This window comes from Lampris incognitus, chromosome 3 (assembly GCF_029633865.1).
Source record: "Lampris incognitus isolate fLamInc1 chromosome 3, fLamInc1.hap2, whole genome shotgun sequence".
Classification (NCBI taxonomy): domain Eukaryota; kingdom Metazoa; phylum Chordata; class Actinopteri; order Lampriformes; family Lampridae; genus Lampris; species Lampris incognitus.
In genome coordinates, this window is record NC_079213.1 from 100,711,040 (window position 1) to 100,738,556 (window position 27,517).

Genomic DNA, 27,517 nt, shown 5'->3' on the forward strand with positions numbered 1-27,517 from the left:
GGAGAGCCTTATCAAATCTGAGCTAATCTATGAATTTAGAAATAACGCTGACTGGATCTCATAGCTCTACTCTATAGCACATTATGAGGAATGCTGTATATGCCGTCACTAGAGGCCTCTGTCCTCCGCTAGATATATAATTCAGATTTGATAGAGAGAGGGTAGGATGCATGATTTATTCATCTGAAAGCAAGACTTGTTCTTCTGAACTTGTCCATACAAAGGAAATGCCTCCCAGCTCCACTGGATGAGACGCTAGGACGCACTCAGTCCTGTTTACTCTGTCCAGGATCCTGGTTGTCAAGTATGATGAATGATGTACTTTGTGCTCATCAGGCTTTTCCAAAGATAACTATGGCTGTTCCTGGCCGGCAGAACAGAGGCTCTTCCTCTTCCATAATATCTCATTAAGTAGGGATTTCCTGATCACATTTTTATTTTCACCCAATCTGATCTGAGTCATTTAATATTACGTATCTGACAATACCGATTCCCAATCCGAGATTTATATTTTACTACATAATACAGCTGCAAACTTCAAATACATTAGTTAGTCATACTACTCCAATCTCAGCAAGGCTTGACAGGCTAAAAGCTGACAATCCAATAGCATCACAGATGTCTATAAATGGTTTTCATTTATTTTTTAACAAAATACTATAATACTGAAAGCAATTTCTTTTACAAATGTAAAAGCAATAACCAATAAGAAGGGATGTTCCAGAGAGTAATGTGAGAACTCGTCCATTCATCCATCTATTATACCAACCGCTTATCCTGCTCTCAGGCTTGCGGGGAAGCTGGAGCCTATCCCAGCAGTCATTGGGCAGCAGGCGGGGGGACACCCTGGACAGGCCGCCAGCCCATCACAAGGCCCACACACACACACACACACACACACGTCTAGGGACAATTTAGTACGGCCGATTCACCTGACCTACATGTCTTTGGACTGTGGGAGGAAACTGGAGCCCCCAGAGGACATGCAAACGCCACACAGAGGACGACCCGGGACGACCTCCAAGTTTGGACTACTCCGGGGCTTGAACCCAGGACCTTCTTGCTGTGAGGCGACCAAATGATTTTTTTTAACTGTCTTTCTATATTTAGCCCTGTTGAACAAGCTGGGTTACTTCCACCTTGCCAAACACTGGCACAGCAGGTATTACGAGTGTCTGTATGACTACTTTCATTTTTCAATTGCAGATGTTTCACACTGCAGATGCAACGACCACGGATAACTAGACTCACTGGCCCTTGACTAATAAGTCAGACCCTTTAGTTGACCGGTTAACGTAGTCGGCTGTGGTGTGGGAGACCCGGGTCTGCGTCCTGGCTGCGGCGGTTCCCGGGCTGCCCCCCGAATTCGCTACATTGGTGTCAGACCGTGAGGCCATCGGAAGTGCGTGCGCCCAGAGGTGTGAGGAAGCTGATATGCTGAAGTGTGGGGACCCGCTTCCTGAAGGAGGGGCGTAGTGTAACGACCACAGATAACGGGTCGGACCCTTTAGGCAACTAGTTAACATAGTCACCCGTGGTGCGGGCGACCCGGGTTCGCGTCCCGGCTGCCCCCTGAATTCGCTTCACAGACCTTGTAAACGCTTGTTGTTGTTGACTTGTTAAAACACGTGTCTCGCCGCAGCGTGGTGTGGATAACCACAGTTTACGACACCAAGAGGAAGTGACGTGAGGCATCTATACAACCTATACGACAGTTGACGCAGATGGGGCGTGAGACGATAAAATAAACAAAGGATTGGAGTTTAATAGGGCCTTATACAATTGATTCTCATCAAATAAAATGTGTCCCGATAACAATCTCTCAGATTGGCTTGGGACATCCCTACTTATAAGTCTGGTAAAAAAAAAAAGAAGAAAAAAAAAAAGGTGATGCCAAAACAAATTAGCTGTGGGTCATCCACTCTCAATCCAGCATGTGTTCTGTGGGATCTCAGAGAGGAAGACAAAAATAAAAACAGAAACCCCCCCCAGCTTGAAGTAAAATCGGATTCTCGCCCCTTTCTTTCTAACCGAGCATCCAACGAGTCCGGTCTGGAGGGATTTACCAGGCTACCCAAACAAGAAAGCGATGGCAGCTTATCAGCGGGCTATATTCCGGTGCACTGCATATTTCATCAGTGTGGTTTATTTATACCTCTACTAGTTCACCGATGCTGTGTGCACTGAAGCTGTCAGCAGTCACCACACTGGTTGCCACAATAAGCCAGCCTGCCAATCATCTCCAGCCCTCGAGATGCGCTCCAGGTGGCCTCACTTGCTGAGCTCACGGCAACGCTGTCGACACCGGCTTCACATGTATGCAGAACCGGCCTCCTCAGCCCCCCCCCCCCCCCCGTTGTTCAGGGAGGCACTTATTTGGCAACAGTTCACTTCACATCTAAGAATGAGACTTAATCCATAAAGTCTACAGTACCTACAACTGAGGGAGGAGGAGATATACGGGGGGGGTGTTCTGGGACAGTTTCTGGGAAAAGCTTCTGCTGAGTGATGCTTCAGTTGCTCTGCCATGGCTGGTTTTTAAGGGTCAGGGTTACCGCTGTGTAAAGATAACACAAAAGGAGGTGGGGAAGAAAAAAAAAGTATAGACGATCCCCTCATAATCTGACAACCGGTTCTATTGGACTGTCCCACGGTATCAGATCGGCTGTGTGCTGGGCTAAAAGTGCCTGGATAGGACAAAACCAGGTTTCGTTATAATGGCAGGATATGCTCGACAACGTTACGTAACTGGGTGACGAGCGCCGACTGACGCGGGTTCGTCTGATCGACTGCATCTGAGGTGAAACAAAGGGCAGCCGGATGTATCCGGCTCATTTAATGGCATCCGAGGAATCCAATATCAATCTTTAAGAATCAGCGCTCCCTTGCACAAGGTCGGGGAAAAAAAATCCTGATGAAAATAAGGAACACTTTACACTCGCCTTCAAAGTCAACTGTATCTAATGAATGTGCCTCTGGCTTTCACCTCCCGGGTAATCAAACCCGTCAGTAGGTTGCACGTGCTGAGGGGCACGCACTGGTCAGGTTGACCAGGTATTTCACTCCATAATCAGTATTTCAGCGAGCTGAGGGCGTACCATATGCTGGACCATATGTTTGCATACATTACACTGAGTTTAGTATGCACTGCTACGAGGTCCAAGAGAAGGAAGATGCTGCCCTTTTGGAATGGGAAGAGAGAAACTGTTGGTTTTACAACAATATTTACTGGGCGACCAGGTAGCGTGGCAGTCCACTTCATTGCCTACCAACACGGGGATCACCGGTTCGAATCCCCATGTTACCTCCGGCTTGGTCAGGCGTCCCTACAGACACAATTGGCTGTGTCTGCGGGTGGGAAGCCGGATGTGGGTATGTCTCCTGGTTGCTGCACTAGTGCCTCCTCTGGTTGGTCAGGGCGCCTGTTCAGGGGGGAGGGGGAACTGGTGGGAATAACATGATCCTCCCACGTGCTACGTCCCCCGGGCAAAACTCCTCACTACTACTACTACTACTACTACTACTAATTTCGGCTGCTCCCGTTAGGGGTCGCTACAGCGGATCATCCGTTTCCATCTCTTCCTGTCCTCTGCATCTTCCTCTGTCACACCAGCCACCTGCATGTCCTCCCTCACCACATCCATAAACCTCCTCTTTGGCCTTCCTCTTTTCCTCTTCCCTGGCAGCTCCATATTCAGCATCCTTCTCCCAATATACCCAGCATCTCTCCTCCACACATGTCCAAGCCATTTCAATCTTGCCTCTTTTGCTTTGTCTCCAAACCGTCCAACCTGAGCTGTACCTCTAATATACTCATTCCTAATCCTGTCCTTCTTCATCACTCCCAATGAAAATCTTAGCATCTTCAACTCTGCCAACTCCAGCTCAAACCTCGTGTCTTTTCATCAGTGCCACTGTCTCCAAACCATATAACATAGCTGGTCTCACAACCATCTTGTAAACCTTCCCTTTAACTCTTGCTGGTACCCTTCTGTCGCACATCACTCCTGACACTCTACTCCACCCACTCCACCCTGCCTGCACTCTCTTCTTCACCTCTCTTCCGCACTCCCTGTTACTTCCCCATTTCTTACTCCCCGTTACTGGGGAAACTCCTCACTGTCAGGTGAAAAGACGCAGCTGGCGACTCCACATGTATCGGAGGAGGCGTGTAGTAGTCTGCAGCCCTCCCCGGATCGGCAGAGGGGGTGGAGCAGCGACCGGGATGGCTCAGAAGAGTGCGGTAATTGGATGGGTACAGTTGAGGAGGAAAAAAAAAAAAGGGGGGGGGGACAAAAAATAAATAACAAAAAAAACATTTACTTTATGTATTTGTGCTGTTACTGGTTACACGAGGGTCTGTCTGCTTAAAATCGTCATTCTTCAAGCCGGGCAGGGATTATTATTAGTGATGAAGTGGATATGGCAAGCATATTTCCATGGAATTGTTTCTGATGATGTGATTTTTGTGCTGCAAAGATTGCAACTGAGAATAACTTCTGCTTGATGTGACAGCAAATTGGGACCAGTCCCAATAAACAAAGCAAAGATGCAGTTCCAGTATCTGAGAAGAATAAAATGAAATTGAAAGTCAATATTTGCTCCCGTTGCAAGACAACACAGTAAACCATATGCACGTTGTGGAGCTTTTTTTTGTTGTTGCCCTTTTACACGGAGACGTCTCGGCTGAAACGCTTGAACAACTAAAACCTTTAATTTAAGGTGTTCCTTCAAACCCCTCACCCTTTTATCACTGTTAATTCCCACTGAGCCAAACATGAGAAAAACCTTTAAGTCCAGAAGGAATTAAATTTTGATGAATGCAGCAAAGGATGGAGTATATATATATATAAGGGCTTATGTTGGGACATGCACAACAGAATGTCTGAAAAACAGGATGAGACTTTTTAAATTTTTTTTTAAATAGATTCAATCAAAATAAGGCATTACATGGTTTCAAAGTGAGGCTCGATGTGCTCATAAGCTCTTCCCAATTACGGCGTTTAATATTTACAAAGTGACGGCCGAGAGAGAGTTCTCACTCAGAACTTCAGAGGAACACGCCAACTTGTTTGTTTCTCTGCGAGGGCTCCGCGTGCACGCCGATAGCAACAAAATGTGCCCTGGGGTCCCACTCGTACCCACATCAGATAACGAAATAAAGGAGCGAGAGAGGGAGAGTGTGGCGTAACCTTGTTTAAAGTTATCCTGCAAAGAAGACATTATTCCCAGTCTCTGACATAAATTAGCTAGCTACCCTTTGATTAGAGAAGCCTTGCGAAAATGATTTGATTAGCAGAGCTCCCTGTGCCCTGGGGAGCAAAGTGAGTGACTTTGGGATTTTGGGGGACATGGGGAGAATACTAAATAAGGTAGAGAAACACTTTGATGTTGTGGACCTTGACTTATGGATGATCTATGACCTACCCCGCTCCTAAAATCAATAAGAAACTGGCATTCACTGAGCTGGTCGAAGCCCAAGTGCAACACTGCTGTGCGCAAAAAGACACTTTGGATTCCTTCTTGTCTTGTGCATGCTCATTAATCCAGGTAGGGAAATCACAGAAAGATGAAGTTCATCTGGACACCACATTTATTGAGAGAAATGTTTTATCAGTCATCTAAGTGACCTCTTCAGTCTCAGCTGACTGCAGGTATCCCCACCCTTATAAACAATACAGTGGTATAACGACCGAAACCAACGATCATATTCAAATATGGGCGTGACCATTAACTAGAGTTTCAATGGCCATGTGTACTAGTCACAGAGGATTGGGGAATAGTTGAAATCACAACATGGTAAGATGGAGACAGATTTACTCTTAGCCCCCCCCCCCCCATTGGTTCAGGGATGGTTGTTCCCTCTTCACCTCTTTTGCCCCCTTTCCACCACATGGTACTGGCTCGACTCGCTTCTGTGTCGCTTTCCATTACCGTAACAGTACCCCCTCAGTGTAGGTTTTTGGTACCCGCTCCAGTTTTTTTGGAACCTCGACAAAGGTGGTACCAGAAAAGTGGTAACAGTTACCAAAATGCTGTTACTTTCCAGTAATGGAAAAAAAAAAGGGCGAGTCAAGTAGAGTCAAGCTGGTACCATGTAACGAAAAACGGGTATTTGACTCCCCATTAAAACCAGTGTTCCTCCTCAACTGACTGCAGGTATCCCCACCCTTATAAACAATACAGTGGCATAACGACCCAAACCAACGATCAGTTTCTTATGCAAATATGGGTGTGAACTCAGGGATAATTTCATTTCATGTACGGAAGTTACCAATTAACCAATTAATTGATTAACCAATTAATTAATTAATTAATTATCTTAGCCCCCTTAACTAATTAATTGGTTGGGGGGGGGCTAAGAGTACATCTGTCACCATCTTACAATGCTGTGATTGCAACTATTCCCCTATGCTCTATGAATAGTACACATAGCCATTGTAATTCTCGTTAATGGTCATGTAATTTGCATATGAAACCGATCACTTGTTTCAGTCGTTATGCGACTGTGCTGTTGGGTGAGTGATGAAATGTTTCTCCCAATAAGCATTGTGTCCAGATGAACTGATTCAACTTTCTGTAACAGACTCCTCCTTGTTTCATTTCATCGGCCAAATAGATATGGCATGCCTCGTTTAAGCAGGACAACATATTGAATTAAAAATCACAGACTGGAGTCCTTTTAAAGGTTGTTCTATCATGGCTGCCCTCATCAGACGGCGGATCAATGTTTTATGGCCTACTCCAAGACATTACCAAGACGCATAAACCTTCATGGCCTCGTTTATCACAGCCTCCCTCCCAAAGCTCCATGCCGAGCCTAGTTTGGGGAAGTGAAGTGGGTTCAGAAGGAAGCTTCCACTACATATGCCAGGCACCCGAGACTTATGACATCAGAGTCACCTCTGCTGTGATTATTTCACTTGATAATGCGGGAAACGGGGGAAACAATGTGTCATGAAGATTATCCAGAGCCATAAAAAGGGCAGAGGACAGGATTAATGGAGGTGTTAAAAAAACATGTGCATCGGCTTCATTGTGCATCATCTTCATCGCTTTAGTGTTGGGAGAGCCGTCTGCTTTGTTTATTTGGGAGCTGACACGACACTTGGGAATCAGAAAGATTTGTACACATTATGTATAATGCATGTAGTATTTTTTCAACTGATAGCACTAATCTTGCAAAGACAAGACATGTGCTTGGGTGCAGTGTTAGGAATGATGTCTTCACGCTGTCAGGTGAATTGTGGGAAATAAACAGAAAACAAATCCTATGGGAGTATATCCCATTATCACAGATCCATATTTTGCTGGAATGACAGTGTGGTGTCATGCCAGATGCTTCGGAGTGTTGGAGCAGTGTGTTATATTTAGCTAAACACATACAAACCATATGCTAACGATAAAACATGCCAAACACCTTCTGATGTCAACAAATCTGTGGTAGTGCCTCTTCAGAAGACAGGCGGCACCAACTTTCATGGTGCTTGATGATGAAAAACAAAATGCTGTCAAGTTGCTATGACAGATGGTTTCTATTTTTGTGTTTGTGTGGCTTACTGACAAATGTGAACACGAGGATAAGCATCAGAGTAAAAACACAGAAATATTCAAGTTAACACTAAATAATGTACAGTGAAGACATTAGACACACTTATTGCACTATTGTTACTGGACGGATGCTGCTACTGATGATAAAATGTTGATAATAATGGACCTTATTACGAATGACAAAGTTATTTCACTCAAATCTGTCTACATATATAGTATACCTTCTTCATCTATGGAGGAAATGTACAATATAGATGGCTTAAATGTGGGAGGTTACAGCTGACTCTAATGGCAGGGTTTAAACAGCAGTTTACCTAATCACCACCACCAACCACTTCCAACAACAACAACAATAATGATAATAATAAATACATTTGTTTGCATTTGTATTAATCAAGCTCCAACGTGCTTTCACCAAGGAAGCTAAACAGATAAAGGATATAGATATAGGGGCATATATATCACTAAAACTACCGGGATTTCACTCCTACCCAAAACGACCATGGGCGGTCAAAATGACTGCCGATTTTTAAACTCTATATTCTGTCAAGATAAATACCCAACTGAGATATTAATGCATTACATATGTTAGTATGTCTGTTAGGAAACGACCTACACAAAATTAACATTTTAAAAACTATAATACTATTTTAAACAATTTAAACTTCAGAGAGACATGGTCAAACTTGAATAGCAAAATTGAAAAAGTGAAAATATTACCTGAAAAACAAAACGGGAAACACATATTGCTAATCTAACAAACGTAACAAGGCCTACAAAACATGAAATGTAAAAAAAAGAACTGAAAATATATATTGAAACAGTCCCAAACAACGACCGGAATTTAAAAACTACTAGAACGACCGTGGGCAGTCAAAATGACAGCTTTTGAACTCTATATTCTGTCAAGATAAATACCCAATTGAGATATTAATGCATTACATATGTCAGTATGTCTGTTAAGAAACTAACTGACACCAAAATTAACATTTTACCAACTTTTAATACTATTTTTAAACAATTTAAAATCGCCGCTGTCCAACGCCTGTAAATACTGCAGCGCCTCGCTGGTAGTCATGGTGCGTCTGTAACGGCGTCTGTAACCAGACATGTTGGCAATAATCAAAAATCAAGTTTAGACTGTTACTCTGCACTGGAGGACGCTAGTGTGTTTCTAGGACAGAGCAGTACTTCACGAAGGAAATGACGCGACCAACACACGTCATAAATAGTGACATGACACACACCATGATGTGCAAATTACGAGCCGTCTTTTTGTTTTCAAATTACTTAAATTACATAATTAAATTTCATAAATTTAAATTACGTAATTTTTCAAATTACGCACAGTCATTTTGACCGTTCATGGTCGTTTTAGCTAGATTGTATAATAACTTTTTTTGTGTGCAATTGATCTAAAACTCATTTTGATGCAAATATATGCAATTTTAGGAGCATTCAGGGAGCGGCAGGTCTGTATCTTTTTTTCCACAAAATTATTAAAATTTGAAAACCCAAAACGGTCAGAATGACTGCCTTGATCATATGTATGTATGTTATATATACTCTTTGTTAAAATAAACACTCAATGGTAGGGAAAGTACTCAACAAGTAAGGAGCAAAATAATCAAGTGAGTAGGTATAACTAGTGTTCTTGACTCCCCTAACAGCCACAGCTTGTCAGAGTTCACGCAACAAAATCTGGAGTCCATATTCACCTCCCACAGAAGAAATGACATCCAGACAGAAAACAAACCACCATCCTTCAAATAGCCAGCTAATGGAAGAGTTCGTGGAGAGAGTACTCTGTTTAACACGCAAAATGAAACAGATTTTATTGCCTGAAAATGTAATTTTGGCCCATCTTAAAAGATACTTGATTGGTGAAAGTAGAGATTAAAGCATGCCTATCAAACCAGTTTTCTGTTCTGTGAATCATTTTCGGTCATTTCCACCTGATCAGTGAGCTGAAACATGCCATGCCGCGGGGGATGGAATGAATCATTCAAATGAGAGACTAGACTTTAGTTCTCTATTTACGGGGGAACATATCCCCCACCTTTTTCACGGGGGAAATAAAAGCAGATAATTGTCTGTTAAAAATAATTAATCGACGTGATTAAACGAGGTTTGGGAAAGAATACGTTTGCAGGGATCTAAAAATGATCCTCTTTGCCAAGCTTCACAGCAAGGGCTCTATCAAAAAATTAACTTCAAATACAATTTGGAACTTGGAACAAAACAAGAACAGTGGGACGTTGAGTTAGTTTATCTCTGTGATTGATACTGCTGGTGTTCCTCTGGACCATGAAATTGTCATTTGTTCTGCAAGCATAACATCAAATGAGAGTTCAGGGCAGAGCCAGGGCTGTTTGCTGCTGCCGAGCTTATTTTTACTTGCAATCTGACGGAATCTCCATGGGTAATTATATTTGGCTCAAACAGATAGGTAAAGGATGCAAGGTAAAGGCGTGCTTAATCCAAGTCAGTGTCTCCATATAATATAATGGCAAAGAGCTGTTCCATCTATTGGGAAGGATGAGAACTCACAGAAACGCTTAGTAGATTCATCATGCAGTGTCGATCCTCATGTGATTATTATGCTGTGAGAGTGGGTATGTGTGCATTTATCGAAGTATGAATACTTTTTGCATGTCTGCACCTTGGTGTATGTATGGCAAGTGTGACCACGCAAGCGAGGGCTTAGAGTGTGTGCATGTGCAAACAGCATTAAGCAAAATAATGTAACCGACATGAGAGATTACATTCTGCAACTTGCTTAAAACCATTAGAGAGGGAGAAAAAACGGCCCGGCAGAGAGGATTACTCTGAGCTGGAATGTGAAAGCGGCAGAGTAGAGTGTGTGTACGTGTGTGTGTGTGGGGGGGGCAGTATTAACAGTGTGTAGCGCTAGCAACAATGCTAGCAGGAAAACAGGTTGGGAAGGGCACCAACCAGTTGTGCCAGAAGGCGAAAGATAGAAACACAGAACTGGAAAGAGAGAGAGAGAGTTAGAGAGAGAGTTAGAGATAAGAAGGGGAAAGCAGTGACTCCATGTTGCAAATGACACACCAGCAAGGGCCTCCCCCATCAGCAAAACCCTGCTTTTCATGCACACTGCACTTAGCCAGCATTAAGGAAGAAGAGGGTGATGGTGGTGATGAGAGAGCCAAAGAGAAGAAGCATCAGCCCTGGAGGCACATGGAACCGTTGGTTTTAATGACGCCTCAGCGTGGCGGACGGGGAGGGAGGGGTGTTGCGATGAGATAGGATGTTTACATGGGTGGAAAAAAAAACAAAACAAAAAACAGTAAGTCAACAGGACTAGTCCAGCGGAGCTGACCCAAAATTAACAGAGAGAGGGAAAAAAATGTAAATACAAAAAAAAGAAAAAAGACATTCAGTGAAGCTGTACACCCAGCAGGCATCCAAGCCAGCCAATCAAAGGAGAGGAATTGAGATGGAGGCGGAGCCTTGGGTTGGGGTTAGTGTGAGACAGTGGACTTCTCTGCTGGTTTGGTGTACAGCATGGTGACATATACTGACCTGGGCTTGAGACAGCACTAGAGGTGGTGGGTTCAATAATTGCTACAGGGAGGGGGGAGAAAAAAGGGGGAAGAGAGAGGGGGAGGGGGAGAGGACATTCATGTATTATTAACTGAATGGAGACGCAAAAGAAAAAGAAAAGAGAGAGCATGCAAGGAGCAAAGGCCGGGGGGAAGGAGACAAACACCTCCCCATGCACTTGGATGGTTGTCTCTTCGGAGAAGATGCTAAATCCGCATGCTTCAACACGAGCACTCGGAGAGCGAAAACGTTTGCCAGACTCATTCCCCCAAAACAACATCCCCATCCCTTGACAGTCCAGTCTTTATCTCCCTGGTGGGGTAATAACTAAAAAGTCAATTTCCGGGAGAAAATGTGTGTTAAAGCTCACAGGGTTGTGAAGCATCTAAAGCTGCGATCACACTGGACGCGTTTTAACACAGTGCACTGCTTTTTTTTGTGTGCTTTTTTCCCCCCCAACAGCCCTGATCTAGATCCTATTGGACGTGTTTTCGGCAGTGAGAGGCGTTTACTGTTGCTAGGCAACCATAGAGTCACCTGCGAATTACATGTGTGCCAGCATTAGCTGTAAGTGAATTGGCTTCACGGTCCCAGTCTGATTACCTGTCCAATTCATCATGACCTCTTATTACTGCTAAGCAACATATTTATGGAGCGGCGGACAGCGCTTGCTTTGGCTCTTCTGAAAAGTGAAAAGTCAAAGTGGCTGACTGAGCCAGCGGTCAGTCTGGTTTTCTTTACTGTAATCCATTCAGTTGAGGAGGCCCCGCCCCTCTGCCACCCTCATTGGACAGTAAGGGCGGCTGGTGCTAAAAAAAATTTTTTTGGGGGAGGGGGGGCGGTGGTGCGATTTATCTTGGTCCAGCACACCTGACAGCTGCTTTAATGTCCACACAGTCACAGAGTTATTAAGAAGGACAATGCAGCCGACAGATTTTATCAGGGTTCGTAGACGGTGGATGACTGACAGTTGAGATGAGGCGTCGTGGTGGGTATGAACATGATTGACAGCCACGAGAACTGTCCAATCACATTAGATCAAAAAACATTGAAACAATATCAATTTGCTGCCAATAAAAAGTGGGAGTGTCTGGGGCGCACAGAACTGTGCCCCATGGAAACTCTGAAGAAACCAGTTAGACAGCAGCCTCAGGTCACCTGCTCGCCACAAGTTTGAGGGCTTACATACGGTATGGTTTGGCCGGCGCCCCTCACCCAGGAAGTATATGTACTCAGACAGAAATCAACCAAACACCATTTGGAACCAATGTTTAATGTCTGCTGACAGGCGCTCACAGACTGAGAAACACTTTTATTTCATAATTATTTGCATTATACAACTAAATTATAATTAACACGTTTAAGTAGATTTTCATCTGATATTTGAACGCGAACGGCGCCCTAGCGCCCTCTACTGGCCAGCCGCCACTGTTGGACAGTAGAAAAGAAGTGGCATCAACATGAGACATTTTTTTCTGCTCATCTGAACATTTTTCAGGCGCCGAGGGTGCTTCTGCAAAAAAATGTGTGGCGAACGGGGCACAGAAACGGTGTATGACCTGAACCCGTAGAAAAGAAATAGAAAAAGGCGTCTCTCACTGTCAAAACGTGTCCAGTGTGACTGCAGCCCAAACTGCTTTTACGAACTGAAACGTGACGTCATCAGTCCTCTCTAGTCTGGGATGATTTTCCAGACGTCCCACCGTTCTTTTCTGTGAGAAGTATTTTGCCAAAGAGAGTTAGACATTTCAGAGTGGAGAGAATTCTATTACCAAAATCTAAACGACCCTTCCTCTGCCCAGCGCCCGCCTGCTCAGTGAACGTTAAGAGGATCAACCCATCTGGTTGTGAGATATCGTACCGACAGACAAACAAAGACAGAAGCATCGTCTCTTTGGTGGCTGCACAAAAACCTCCCCTGAACTACTCCTGTCCCACTGAGCACCTGACATTTGTCTCTTTTGATGGTGAGAATGAGAAATAAAACTGGAAACGGGAGGGCCTCCGGGTAGTGTAGCGGTCTATTCTGTTGCCTATCAACACGGGGATCGCCGATTCGAATCCCCGTGTTACCTCCGGCTTGGTCGGACGTTCCAACAGACACAATTGGCCGTATCTGCAGGTGGGAAGCCGGATGTGGGTGTGTGTCCTGGTCCCTGCACTAGCACCTCCTCTGGTCGGTCAGGGCGCCTGTTCGGGGCAGAGGGGGAACTGGGGGGAATAGTGTGATCCTCCCACCCGCTTCACCCCTCTGGTAAGACTCCTCACTGTCAGGTGAAAAGAAGCAGCGGGTGACTCCACATCTATCAGAGGAGGCATGTGGTAGTCTGCAGCTCTCCCCGGATCGGCGGAGGGGGTGGAGCAGCGCCCGGGACGGCTCGGAAGAGTGGGGTAATTGGCCAAGTACAATTGGGGAGAAAGGGGGGGGGGGCTGGAAGCGGGGAAATCGAGAGCCTGTCAAAACTCTGAACTCGAGACGATAGACCGTCTCTCTCTTTTTTTGTTTTTTATGGTGTGGGGGATGACACCGAGCTCAATTAACACCCATAATTTCCTCTGCACCTGCCGGGCACGTCTTTAATCACATCATTTTAATTCGATTTTCATTTTTAATAGATTGGAGAACAACTCTCTATCGTGTCCTCAATTTTTGGGGGGAGCGAGCCCACTGAATTCGTAGGGGGACTTCAAGTCTCTCCTTGGTCTGAGGAGAGAACTCACGGTCCCAATCTGATTACCTTATGAACTCATTCCAGGCTCAGCCCCCGGTGGCATTTGGGAGATGAAATAATGCGACATCTCCAGAAATGTTCGCTCCAATGTGTCGAACTTACGAGGGCTGGGGGTGTTTATAGAAGTACTGCAGCAGGCACGTCCGGTACCCTTGTGAGATGTAGACGTGCACTTTAAATGCCACATAAGATGACTGCTTACAGTCCACTCCTCTGCTTCCAGTATGTTCTGTCTGATTTAACTGTATGTCAGGATTCTAGTTCGGGGCAATTCTGTACATGAATATGAGGCGAGCGGAGGCTGGATCATTTACATACTACTACTTTCGGCTGCTCCCGTTAGGGGTCGCCACAGCGGATCATCCGTTTCCATTTCTTCCTGTCTTCTGCGTCTTCCTCTGTCACACCAGCCAGCTGCATGTCCTCCCTCACCACATCCATAAACCTCCTCTTTGGCCTTCCTCTTCTCCTCTTCCCTGGCAGCTCCATATTCAGCAATGATCATTTACATAATGGTTTCTTTTTTTGGGGGGGGGTGGTTGTTGATTCCCCCCCCCCTTTTCTCCCCAATTGTATCCGGCCAATTACCCTACTCTTCCGAACCTTCCTGGTCTCTGCTCCACCCCCTCTGCCGAAATGGGGAGGGCTGCAGACTACCACATGCCTCCTCCGATACATGTGGAGTCGCCAGCCGCTTCTTTTCACCTGACAGTGAGGCGTTTCGCTAGGGGGACGTAGCACGTGGGAGGATCAAGCTATTCCCCCCAGCTCCCCCTCCCCCCTGAACAGGCACCCCGACCGACCAGAGGAGGCGCTAGTGCAGCGACCAGAACACATACCCACATCCGGCTTCCCACCCGCAGATATGGCCAATTGTGTCTGTAGGGACGCCCGACCAAGCCGGAGGTATCACGGGATTCAAACCGGGATCCCCGTGTTGGTAGGCAATGGAATACACCGCTACGCTACCCGGAAGCCCCGAGGGGAGGAGGGATTTTTCCCCGTTCCTCCCCAGTTGTACTTAGCCAATCCACCCCACTCTTCCGAGCCGTCCCGGTTGCTGCTCCACACCCTCTTCCAATCCGGGGAGGGCTGCAGACTACCACGTCAACTCCGATACACGTGGAGTTGCCAGCCGCTTCTTTTCACCTGACAGTGAGGCGTTTCACCAAGGGGACGTAGCGCAGGGGAGATTCACACTATTCCCCCCAAGATCCCCCTCCCCTCAGAACAGGTGCCCCGACCGGCCAGAGGAGGCGCTAGTGCAGGGAATAGGACAAATACCCACATCCGGCTTCCCAACCGCAGACACAGCCAATTGTGCCTGTAGGGATGCCCGACCAAGCCAGGGGTAACATGGGGTTTCGAACTGGCGATCCCTGTGTTGATAGGCAACGAAACAGACCGGTACACCACACGGATGCCCCTACATAAAGTTTCTATATGGTGCAAACGCCATGTAGCTGCACCCAACTTTTCCATAAGTTTACAGGGAGGGGCGCCCGGGTAGTGTAGCGGTCTATTCCATTACCTACCAACACGGGGATTGCCGGTTCGAATCCCTGTGTTACCTTCGGCTTGGTCAGGCGTCCCTACAGACACAATTGGCTGTGTCTGTGGGTGGCAACCCGGATGTGGGTATGTGTCCTGGTCAATGCACTAGCGCCTCCTCTGGGTGCCTGTTCGGGGGTAAGGGGAACTGTGGGGAATAGCGTGATATTCACACGCGCTACGTCCCCCTGGTGAAACTCCTCACTGTCAGGTGAAAAGCAGTGGTTAGCGACTCCACATGTATGGGAGGAGGCATGTGGCAGTCTGCAGCCCTCCCCGGATCGGCAGAGGGGGTGGAGCAGCGACCGGGACGGCTCAGAAGAGTGAGGTAATTGTCTAAGTACAACTGGGGAGAAAAGGGAGGAAAAAACAAAAATAATAATAAGAAGTTTACAGGGGATGCACGAACTGACGAACAGAACTTCATGTTCTTGTGTTTTAAGAAAGCCTATTTAAACTTCCCACAGACAAACATCCCACCTGTTCCAGAAAGCTCCACGGAGGAGGAGGAGGATCGAATCTGTCACAAGGGAAACCATGGCAGCCATTATCACCATTCACTCTGCCTTCGTCTATACTGACGGGAAGAAAAATAAAAAAAACAGACTACGCTCTCTCCTTTCTGCTGACGCAGTGGGGAGCTGTATCTAGGCCACGCAACAGCCCTCAGAAAGCAGCAGAGCTTCACTTTAATCCACTTACACGGCCACGCAGTGTGGCCGTGTGAACTGCAGGGCGGACGGGGCGCAGCATTGTCCACCCCGCTCTCCTCCGTCGGAGCTCCGTGTCGCTGCTCTGAAGGACCTTTAACAACCGCATAACCGCCACGTCGCTGTTCAACGGGACGTCACTGTGCTGCCAACACAGTGACGTCCACTTTCACTCGATTTCATCATTCCATCTGAATGGGAAAACGTATATATGGATCAGCATTCCCACATTAAACGGTGTGACTTCTCCCCCGGTTTATCGGAGGGAGGACCGGGTGAATTAATTTCTTCTCCCACAGATGGTTTCCCTTTTAAGTACACTTGGGGTAGAAGATATAACCCCCGCCCCTTCAAAGAGGCAGGCGTACGCTATCTGACTAATACAAGGGCATAAATTCACCAGTGGATCATTTTGCAAGCGTTCAGACACTCCTCCATTACCGCGGAGCATATCTTTTGACAAGCAATCTCTCCGTCACCGCACCAGACAGCCAGGGACTCGACAATGCAGCCCATCATTTGTTGTACAGTACACGGCAGCCGGCCTCTCCCCAACCCGCTCACCGCCAAGATAAAACACATTATGCTCCCGAGCCACTTCATCTCGGCAACCGATAATAAACATCCTCGTCATTTTCCGATAGAAGGACGGGCGAGGCAGGCGTCTGATGTGACATGATCTACTGAAGTCTGTATTTATGCACAGAGCTTCACCTGACATGCTTGTGTAGGCTGCAGACTGCTGGGGGGTAATGGATATCAAGATGTTTATGGAAAAGGCAGGAAGAGGAGAGGGGGAGGTCCAGGTAGCGTAGCGGTCTAATCCATTGCCAGCCAACATGGGGATCGCCAGTGCGAACCCTCGTGTTGCCTCCGGCTTGGTCAGGTGTCCCTAGAGACACAATTGGCCGTGTCTGCGGGTGTGAAGCCGGATGTGAGTAGGTGTCCTGATCGCTGCACTAGCGCCTCCTCTGGTCAGTCGGGGTGCCTGTTCGGGGGGGGGACTGGGGGGAATAGCGTGATCCTCCTATGCGCTACGTCCCTCTGGCAAAACTCCTCACCGTCAGGTGAAAAGAAGTGGCTGGTGACTCCACATGTATCGGAGGAGACGTGGTAGTCTGCAGCCCTCCCCGGATCAGCAGAGGGGGTGGAGCAGCAACCAGGACAGCTCGGAATATAGTGTAATTGGCTAAGTACAATTGGGGAGAAAAAAAAGGGGGGGGACCATACCCCCCACAGAGCCCCCCCCCCATAGCTTTCTTTTATTTTCTGTCTGGCCCACCTACCTGTATTTTCTTCTTTTTTTTTGATCCCCCCATTTTCTTCCCAATTGTATCCGGCCAACTACCTCACTCTTCTGAGCCGTCCCGGTTCGCTGCTCCACCCCACCTGTCGATCCGGGGTGGGCTGCAGACTACCACATATCTCCTCCAATACATGTGGAGTCGCCAGCCGCTGCTTTTCACCTGACAGTAAGGAGTTTCACCAGGGTGATGTAGCGCGTGGGAGGATCACGCTATCCCCCCCGAACAGGTGCCCCGGCGCTAATGCAGTGACCAGGACACATACTCACATCCGGCTTCCTACCCGCAGACATGGCCAACTGTGTCTGTAGGGACGCCTGACCGAGCCGGAGGTAACACGGGGATTCGAACAGGCGATCCCCAAGTTGGTAGGGAACGGAATAGACTGCTATGCCACGCGGACAACCCAGCCCATATTCTCTATGGCCAGTGTTCACACAGGACCACAATGTATGAAAGTAAATAGGATAAAGAAAATAAGAATAAATAACCAAATAATAATCAAATCAGTCAGTCACATTTCTGTTTCTGTCTTAACCAAATGAGAAAAAAATAACTCCTCCAATGGGCTGAGATAACTTCACTTGTTTTCTTTGCAAATCAAGTGTCAAGTTTTTCTTGAATCAGGTCATAATGTTGGGGGGGGGGTAGGATTTTAAAGTATTGTAACGACCACGGATGACTAGACTCGCTAGCCCGTTGGCTAACAGGTCAGACCCTTTAGTTGACTAGTTAGCGCAGTTGCCCGTGGTGCAGGCGACCCGGGTCCGCATCCCGGCATGCGGCGATTCCCGGCTGCCCCCCAAATTCGGTGTCAGAAGTGGGATGGTGAGACCGCCAGGCCATTGGAAGCACGTGCACCCAGAGGCGTGAGGGAGCTGGTATGCTGAAGCACGGGGACGCGCTTCCCGAAGGAGGCGGGTAGTGTCACGACCATGAATGACTAGACTCGCTACCCTTGGCTAATGGGTCGGACCCTTTAGTCGACTGGTTAACGTAGTCGCCCGTGGTGCGGGAGACCTGGGTTCGATTCCCAGCTGCAGCGGTTCCCGGCTGCCCCCTGAACTGGCTACAGTATTGTTACTTCATGGAAATACTCAGAAGAGCTCAAACTCTTTGGTAAACCAGTGAGATCATCACATCTCTTCTGGTAAACCTTTCCTCTTGTTTTCCAGATATTTACCACACCGCCCGACTAAACGACATGTTTTGATGGATATTCTTTTCAACCTAGACATTATCATGCGGCTCTTACTGCTTCTCCACCTTTATGCGACGCAGCAGCAGGTGTTAAATATTTCATTAACTTATGGGCCGGATCATTTGTTATTCCTCCCATGTCCTTGTTAATGCTGCTCTGCCTACACATCACTCTGTGTGTGACCACTGTGCTTATCCATCCAGGGACGGCCATTTGCATCCCCAGTGGGTGGGGTGTGTGTGTGTGTGTGTGTGTGTGGGGGGGGGGTGAGCCCCTGTGTCTGCTGGGCTGTACGATGACCGTTACGTAACAGCACCAAATTTTATTATTTTACTTTCTATTGGAGTCTGGAATACGGCGTGTTAGGTTGCAGGAACATGGACATGGGGACATTCTCACATTGGGAAAGGGGACTTTGCGTACGGGTGGCATGGTGGTCCATTCTGTTGCCTACCAACACGGGGATCGCTGGTTCGAATCCCCGTGTTACCCCCGGCTTGGTCGGGCATCCCTACAGACACAATTGGCCGTGTCTGCGGGTGGGAAGCTGGATGTGGGTATGTGTCCTGGTTGCTGCACTAGCGCCTCCTCTGATCGGTGGGGGCACCTGTTCGGGGGGGATGGGGAACTGGGGGGAATGGCGTGATCCTCCCAAGCGCTATGTCCCCCTGGTGAAACTCCTCATTGTCAGGTGAAAAGAAGTGGCTGGTGACTCCACATGTATCGGAGGAGGCATGTGGTAGTCTGCAGCCCTCCCGGATCAGCAGAGGGGGTGGAGCAGTGACACGGATGGCTCAGAACTCAGATAGCAAAATTGCTGTGCCCCAGACCCGTCCCACACCCGACTTTCATTTTTCTTTCATCCAGCCAACATACCGCATGGAATGATGGCACTTGAGCGGTCCGCTCCTGTTTGCCAGATCTGGCCCAGAACCAAGCCATAACAATGCCACATGTGCCACATATTTGCCAAAGGTGGCCCATATTTGTTTTGTGATATTTGGGCCATATCCACCATTTACCACACGGGCCACTTCAAGGTCACATCCAGATTACATGTCGCCGAGAGCACCGCATCTTTGCCAAAAAAGGCCCACATTTGATTTGGCATATTTGGGCCATATTTGCTATTATACATGTGGGCCACTTCAGGCTCACATCCATTTTGTCAGGGCCAGAAGAAGGCCATCAGTGCCGCATCACTGCCTGAAGTGGCTCACATCCGGATGCTATCTGGAAAGAGTGGGGTAACTGGCCAAGTACAAATGGGGAAAAAAAGTGGGGGGAAAAAGTAAAGAAAGGGGAATTATGTACTCTGCGGTTTCTTTTTCAGAGGGATACTGCAAAAGAACAGTTATTTTAGAAGTGCATTTTGTCCACCGCTTTACATTGACTTCATTCAAGTTTTCAGTAGATGTGACAATAATCAGCATATTTTACAAATGATCATCCATAACAACTCTTGAGCAGGTTGGAGATACTTCTCGTTTTTGCAGGTGCACGGACTCCATCAGTGAGGCTGACTGAATACTGTGGGAGACCACCTGGCTTCATGACTGATGGAGTCACAGCAACAGAAACAGGACCGCTGTGTTCATGTCAAAATCAGCTCGGTGTACCAAAGTGCTCAACGGCATCTCTTCTCCCCCTCCCCTCTGCGGGTTCAGTGGCGACAGGCTTTCACCGAAACGGCGTTATCGCACACCAGCTGGGTCGTGCAGGATCCACCTCTCAGCTCCAATTTCCCCCGCATCCTCGCTCCACCACTCAGGCACAGTCAACCCTCACCGGTACCAAACAAACACCGCCGACAACGTACGCGGCAGCTGAGCAGACGTGTCGGAAATGACACCTACACAGGTGCTGATTGATAAGCGTGACAAATGAACATGGCATTCATTAACTGACCAGCCGGGGGGGGGCAGTGGTGGGGTGGTGTTTCAGTAACGAGGAAAGGGAGAGTCGCTTCCTTCTTCCCCCATCGGTGTCTTCCCATTACGGGCCAGAAGGGAGGAGGCGGGGGAGAGGAGAAAATGAAGGCGAAGTGCAGGCTGGTGGTTATGGTGGTGGAGGGGGGGGGATCTCCCCCAGGGCTAAGCAGCGGTGGGCTGGGGGTGATAAGAGCTTGACCAATTAAGCTGGATGACTCCTGTGAAAACTGAAGTGAGCGGCCTCGCTCTTTTTGCTCGACTTCAAGTCCATCTATCACACGAACTGGGGAAGAGGAAACGGGGATTGTCAATTTTAGGAGGCACACGCCACAGCCCGGTTCATATGTATGTGTTGTGTGTGGAATTGTGTACCATTACGCACACCTCATATTCTTGTGTTTCCATGTTCTATTGCTTCCATATCGTATTATGGCATCACATATGATATATGTGACGACATGATACATGACACTGCACACAAACCTGTGCTTCTTTATACCATGTGGAAGGACACATGAAGTGAATGTCTGTCTGTCTGCTTGTCTGTCTAGCCATCCACCCCTCCCTCCATCCATCATCCATCCATCCATCCATCCATCCCTCCCTCCAACATCCATCATCCCTCCCTCCATCATCCATCCATCCCTTCCTGCATCCATCCCTCCATCCATCCAGCCTTCCTCCCTTCCTGCATCCCTCCCTCCATCTGTTTATATATTTCTGTATATATATTTTGTAGCACGTCCATTTGGTGACCATAGCCGTCAGTGTTTTGCAGTGTGTTTTCTCCGTGTACGACATGGGGCTGAAAGCGAGATATTCTGCCCGGCTGTTCAGAAACGCTGCGCTCTCTGAAAAAGCAGTACAGACTTTCATTTCAGGATAATTCGTTTTTTTGTCCCTGTGATGAAAAGCTTTTATTTTGGCCAGAGTTTTCTGACATCCGGCAAAGGGAGGAATGTGTAATTTTATTTTCCACCGTTTTGATTTAAGCTGAAAATGGATTGTTTTGTTTTATGTTGTAGTTACTGCAACACACACACACACACACACACACACACACACACACACACACACACACACACACACACACACACACACACACAAAAACATCCTGCCAAATGACACTTTCAAATCTTGATTTAAAATCCCTCTCTGTACTCATCTGAGGAGCTCCCTGTCTGTGTCGTTTTGTCTGTTCTTTCTATCCTCTCTTTTTGTTAGAGATATTGTACAGCACCGTGGTCAACACTGACTTTTTTTAAATATGCTGTACTGCAAGTAAACTTTCTTTTTTTTTTAGGCGTCTGGGTAGTGTAGCGGTCTATTCCGCTGCATACCAACACAGGGATCGCCGGTTCGAATCCCCGTGTTACCTCCAGCTTGGTCGAGCATCCCTACAGACACAATTGTCCGTCTGCGGGAGGGAAGCCGGATTGGGAATGTGTCCTGGTCGCTGCGCTAGCGCCTCCTCTGGTTGGTTCGGGGGCGGGGAACTGCAACAAGTCCTCCAACCCATACCACCACATAGGTCGTTTGTCCCCTAATACGACCCACATGAGCGTTTCCTAAATTAGCGCCCCTACTGGAGGCAGGAGGTATACCACAGATACATTTCGCCTGTGTGCATTGTGGGTTTTTAAAACAATGTGAGAACAATAGAATATGTAGTCAGTGCGTTTTTGTGTCGTCTTGCCATCTAGTATAGCAACTAAGATTGCTATTGGCAGTATGTTTACCTATGAATAACGTTATAAGAGCTAACTTAACGTTAGCCAAAAGTTAGAACGTCAGCTAGTGTGGACATTATAACTGCTATCTGACATTAAACTTTGCTTTTACTAATATTCGTTCTCACGATAGCTTATGGAAGGAGATCGCTTATTGTTACAGGGAAAGTAACGTATTATAAGTATGGAGGACTGCGAGGAAGTAGCTTAAAACATAACTATAGGTCGTAATAAGCTGCTTGTACAAATGACCTACGGGGTCAGTTTTTGGTGGAGGACAGTCTTTGGGACTGGGGGGAATAGTGTGATCCTTCCACGTACTACATCCCCCTGGCGAAACTCCTCACTGTCAGGTGAAAAGAAGCGGCTGGTGACTCCACATGTATGGGAGGAGGCATGTGGTAGTCTGCAGCCCTCCCCGGATCAGCAGAGGGGGTGGAGCAGCGACCGGGATGGCTTGGAAGAGTGGGGTAATTGGCCAAGTGCAATTGAGGAGAAAAAAAAACCTTTCATTTTTTACAAGTATAGCCTGCACTAACATGAGCAAAATTTGATAGAACATAGAGAAATTTCTACTCACTGTTTAAAGTTGACTGACAGATTTTTTTTTTTCAAGAAATTATTCCACCGGTTACATATTCCAATATTTTGGTGGCCTTTACTTTGTAGATGTTGATTTGCATCTGTCTTCTGTCATAACAGGAAACTGAGTGGGGTGCTTCACCCCAGACTCTTCTGCTTCCTTTAACTAAGGACCGATCCAGTCCCTCAGACAGCCCGGTCTCTTCGCTTTGTGTTGTGCCATCTAACTCTGACCATCACCACATGTAAGCTGACAAAAATGACAACGCCACATCCCCTGAAGACAGACACATCCTGACTTCTGATGACTACCTTTCTGCTGCTGCTCTGTGAAGTCTGCTGTGCTTCAGAGGCTCTTTGGGGGGAAAAAAAGAGAGAGAGAAGCTGTTATCTGGATTCTTGGCTGTGTTTTTTAGATGAAATGCGAGTGGTGCTGTGACAGGATGAACTCTGAACTCTGCCTTCAATTGTGGAAAAATGAACAAAGCCACTCCATTTTGAAGACGCAAGATCTTCTGAGTCTCTATCTACCTCAATATTAAGGCGATTTCATTACAGCTCAGTACCTTCACAGTTGTTTGGGATTGTGAACAATTGCGGCGGCTGACCCTCTGCTCTCCTATCGCTCAATTCACTGGTGACGGTGGCCATTTTATTTCTGAGCAGAAAAGCACACAGTAGAAAAATTTGAGCCAAAATAGCTAAAAGGAAAAGAATGAACGGCTGCCAAGAACAACAGGAAGTAGCACGCAAATTGGTCACCTTGTTTTTGCCCCGAAGGAACCCAATTTGTGTTTCACTAAAGCTTAAAACGATGGGCTGAAAATAGTATTTGGCTGAAACAGACCATAATCCCTGACTAATGGCTTAGCAGCAACAAAACTCCACAAGACTGTTACAGTTTGACAGATGTGAACGTCAAACCAAGCAATGATGGTCAGGAAACTCCCATCTGGCTCATGCCACATTGTCCTGTGGCCAGATTCACTGAGACACATGCCAGGCCAAAACCTAAAAGCTGGCTTATTTCATTCCTTCCTTATTTATTTATTTGGATATTCTCCCCTTTTTCTCCCCAATTGTACTTGGCCAATGACCCTATTTTCCGAGCCGTCCCGGTCACTGCTCCACCCCCTCTGCTGATCTGGGGAGGGCTGCAGACATGTCTCCTCCGATACATGTGGAGTCACCAGCCACTTCTTTTCACCTGACAGTCAGGAGTTTCGCCAGGGGGACGTAGCACGTGGGAGGATCACGCTATTCCCCCCGAACAGGTGTTCCGACTGACCAGAGGGGGTGCTAGTGCAACGACCAGGACACATACCCACATCCGGCTTCTCAGACACAGACACCGGCAATTGTCCCTTTAGGGACACCCGATCAAGACAGAGGTACCACGAGGATTCGAACTGCCGATCCCTGTGTTGGTAGGCAACGGAATAGACTGCTACGCCACCCGAATGTCTCATTCCTTCCTCATTTAGCTAGCTGTCTTGGGAAGGCTGCCTCACAGGGAAGGCAGGTGTGCTAGCTTCCTGTGGGAATAGTCTTTCCAAAGTAACAGCTCACCTCATTACTGCTAATGGCGAGCTTTTCTCCGACTGATTCAAACTGATTCCGTTAGGCGTAGACAAAGTGGATTTGCACCAATGAAGGATAAGGACCCGTTCAATGGACTGAGGATCTTAACACTTGTTCACAAAGACAAAAGGGCTCCCTGAAGAAGAGATAACCCTTGCTTGAACTCATCTTAATTAATGCATAACTTCTAAACCCTGTGCGCAATGCAAACGCCCTGAGAAATTAGCATACGGGGGAGTCCTTTAGCATGTAGAGAAATTCATTATCTACCGGAAATACGACAAAAAATGATTGAGACCGGAGAGGGAAAACTGTCCAACAAAACGTCTTCACTGCAAATGTAAAACCACACACGCTTGGCGCTGCTTAAAATTCAACCCGGTGTGAGATGTTTTATCAAATATGCATGACCCCGTCCCCGGGCCCATCTCCCTCATCAATAGCTATCGACTGGTGCTAAAATAGCAGTTCAAAGTCACCGGGGGTGAATTCCAACCTCTGGGTTTGGCTATTTGCGTGCGCAAGCCACAGAGAGCAGCGAGACGACTGGTCGCCATTTCTCATTAAAGGTCGACAACGGAATCAGCCGCTCCTCTATTAGAGAAGATTATGAGAGAGCGAGAGCGAGAGCGAGAGAGAGAGAGAGAGAGAAAGAGAGAGAGAGAGAGAGAGAGAGAGAGAGAGAGAGCGAGAGAGAGAGGGAGAGGGAGGGCAGGTGATGGATACACAGAAAAAGAGAAGGCTAGGGAGAGGGCTGGAGAGAATGAGACATGAGTATTGAGAGAAAGAAAGGGAGGGAGGAAGGCACAGTAAGAGACCACAAAGAGAGTGAGAGAAAAAAGAGAGAGAGGGAAAAATAGAGAGAAATCAAGATGGGAAGCAAGAGAAAGAGAACAGAGAAAAGAAGAAGGCCAAACCGGAGGTTTGTGGATGTGGTGAGAGAGGACATGCAGGTGGCTTGTGTGACAGAGGAAGACACAGAGGTCAGGAAGAGATGGAAATGGATGATCCGCTGTGGCGACCCCTAATGGGGGCAGTCGAAAGTAGTCGTAGTAGTAGTAGTAGTAGTAGTAGTGGTGGTGGTGGTGGTAGTAGTAGTAGTAGTATTAGTAGAAGTGGTAGTAGTAGAAAGAGAAGAGCGAAAGAAAGGAGAGAGGGAGGGAGGGAGAAGGCGGGCAACAGAAGGGAGAGAGAAAGGAGACTTGTGACAGCGCAGTTGATAAACATTGAGAAAAAGAGAGGGTGAGAGAAATATTGAGAGTGAGAGGGAGGAAGACAAGGTAAGAAAAACAAGACAAAGAGAGTGAAAATGAAAGAGAGAGAGAGAGAAGGCTGGTGAGCTGGAGTTACATAAAATGTGAAAGAGAGGGAGGAAGGGTGAGAAAGGAAGAGTGAAGGAAACAGAAAAAGAGGTTAGGTGTGAAAGACCAAGTGGGAGAACAAGTATAGAAATGGTGAGGAGAGATAGAGGCACCAAGAGACACGGAATTAACTAACCGGTGCTAACCACTGAGCGGCACGGTGGCCCAGTAGTTAGCACTGTTGCCTCACAGCAAGAAGGGTCCTGGGGTCGAACCCCAGGACATCCCGGGTCCTTTCTGTGTGGAGTTTGCATGTTCTCCCCATGTCTGCGGTGGGTGTCCTCCCACCATCAAAAAGACATGCATGTTAGGGTTAATACTCCTGTCTGTGCCCCTGAGCAAGGCAATGGAAATAAGAACTGGACTTGGTCCCCGGGCGCTGCACGGCCCACTGCTCCTAGCTACACGGCTGCCCACTGCTTCCAGTGTGTGTGTGTGCTGGGATGGGTTAAATGCAAAGGATGAATTTCCCCACGGGGCTTTATAAAGTACATCTTAGCTAATCTTATCTTAATCAGGGTTATTAGAAAAGAGAAGCGATACAGAAAGAGAGGGAATGAAAGAAAGAGGAGGGGTGCCACGCTGCCTCCACCATCTATTCTGGGGGTCTTTGTGCTGCTTTGCTGATGTCACATTAGGATCATCCGTGTGAGCATGTGGGCCGAGCCTTTGATGCCGTTCTTTGTGCATACACAAACTGCAGAGCGCCGCGCTCCTCTGCCGATTGCCAGCACTACAAACATATCTTTTTGTACTGGCGGTCCACGCCCTACGAGGGGACAGCGATCTCATCAGAGGGTGCAATGCAAACTCGTGAATTATTGAAGCCACCTGTTCATATTTCATCACTAAATATATCAAATGGAATTTTCCTCAAACCTCACAGCGGGGAGAAAAAGAAAGGGTTGGAGGGGTATGCCCTGCACCACACCCCCCACCACCATCAGTTCATTTTATGCTTTTTTTTTGGCCTACATGTATGCATGTGCACTGAAGCACAACACACACACACACACACACACACACACACACACACACACACACACACACACACACACACCTATAATATGTGTATATACACATACAAGCATGCTAACAGTATACACACACACACACTCACATGTAGCTGTGCTCTCATCTGAACATGGACAAACATTCATTGCTAACAGGAAGTAAGGACCAGCCATGTGCTGTGTGCAGGTCGTGTTGTCCCTGTATGGACACCCTTGAATAGGCAGCATGGCCTCAGGGATAGCTTCCGCTAAAGGATTTAGTTTTCTTCTTTAGGGGGCTGAGGGTGAGAGATTGCCACGTCGGTAATGAAAACAATTCACTCCCACTTGCATCACAAGACACAAGTTTCACTCCTCTGAGTGTCTCACCACTCACCACTGTTAGTCACATATATACGGTTAGCGACGCCAACTTACGAATGAGAGGCACGCTGGCGTTGGCCGTCCCGAGCATGTTGGAGGCGACACACGTGTAGTTGCCGTAGCGATCCTCTGTCATGTTGTTGAATGTCAGCACTGATCTGGAGTTGATGTTCTTGATGTCAATACCCTGACCCCTCATAATCCTGAAAAACCAACCACAAACAGCAAATGAGGCTTTTATCCCCCAATGCCCACACCCTTACCCATCTACCCGCCGACCCCTTTTCCACCCAAATGTCAAAGTGAAAGCCCAGGGAGTTAAGGAGGATGCAAATGATTA

General features: G+C 47.3%; 1 protein-coding gene across 1 annotated transcript in view; it reads right to left on the reverse strand.

Annotated features, from left to right (window-relative positions):
* negr1 (neuronal growth regulator 1) overlaps nucleotides 1-27,517 on the reverse strand; it is a 325,691-nt gene that overhangs the window by 37,716 nt on the left and 260,458 nt on the right. The window contains exons 6-7 of the mRNA XM_056277000.1: nucleotides 27,232-27,380; nucleotides 11,098-11,139 (exon numbers count right to left, since the gene is read on the reverse strand). Coding sequence (XP_056132975.1) covers nucleotides 11,098-11,139; nucleotides 27,232-27,380 — 191 coding nt within the window. The remainder of the gene's footprint in view (nucleotides 1-11,097; nucleotides 11,140-27,231; nucleotides 27,381-27,517) is intronic.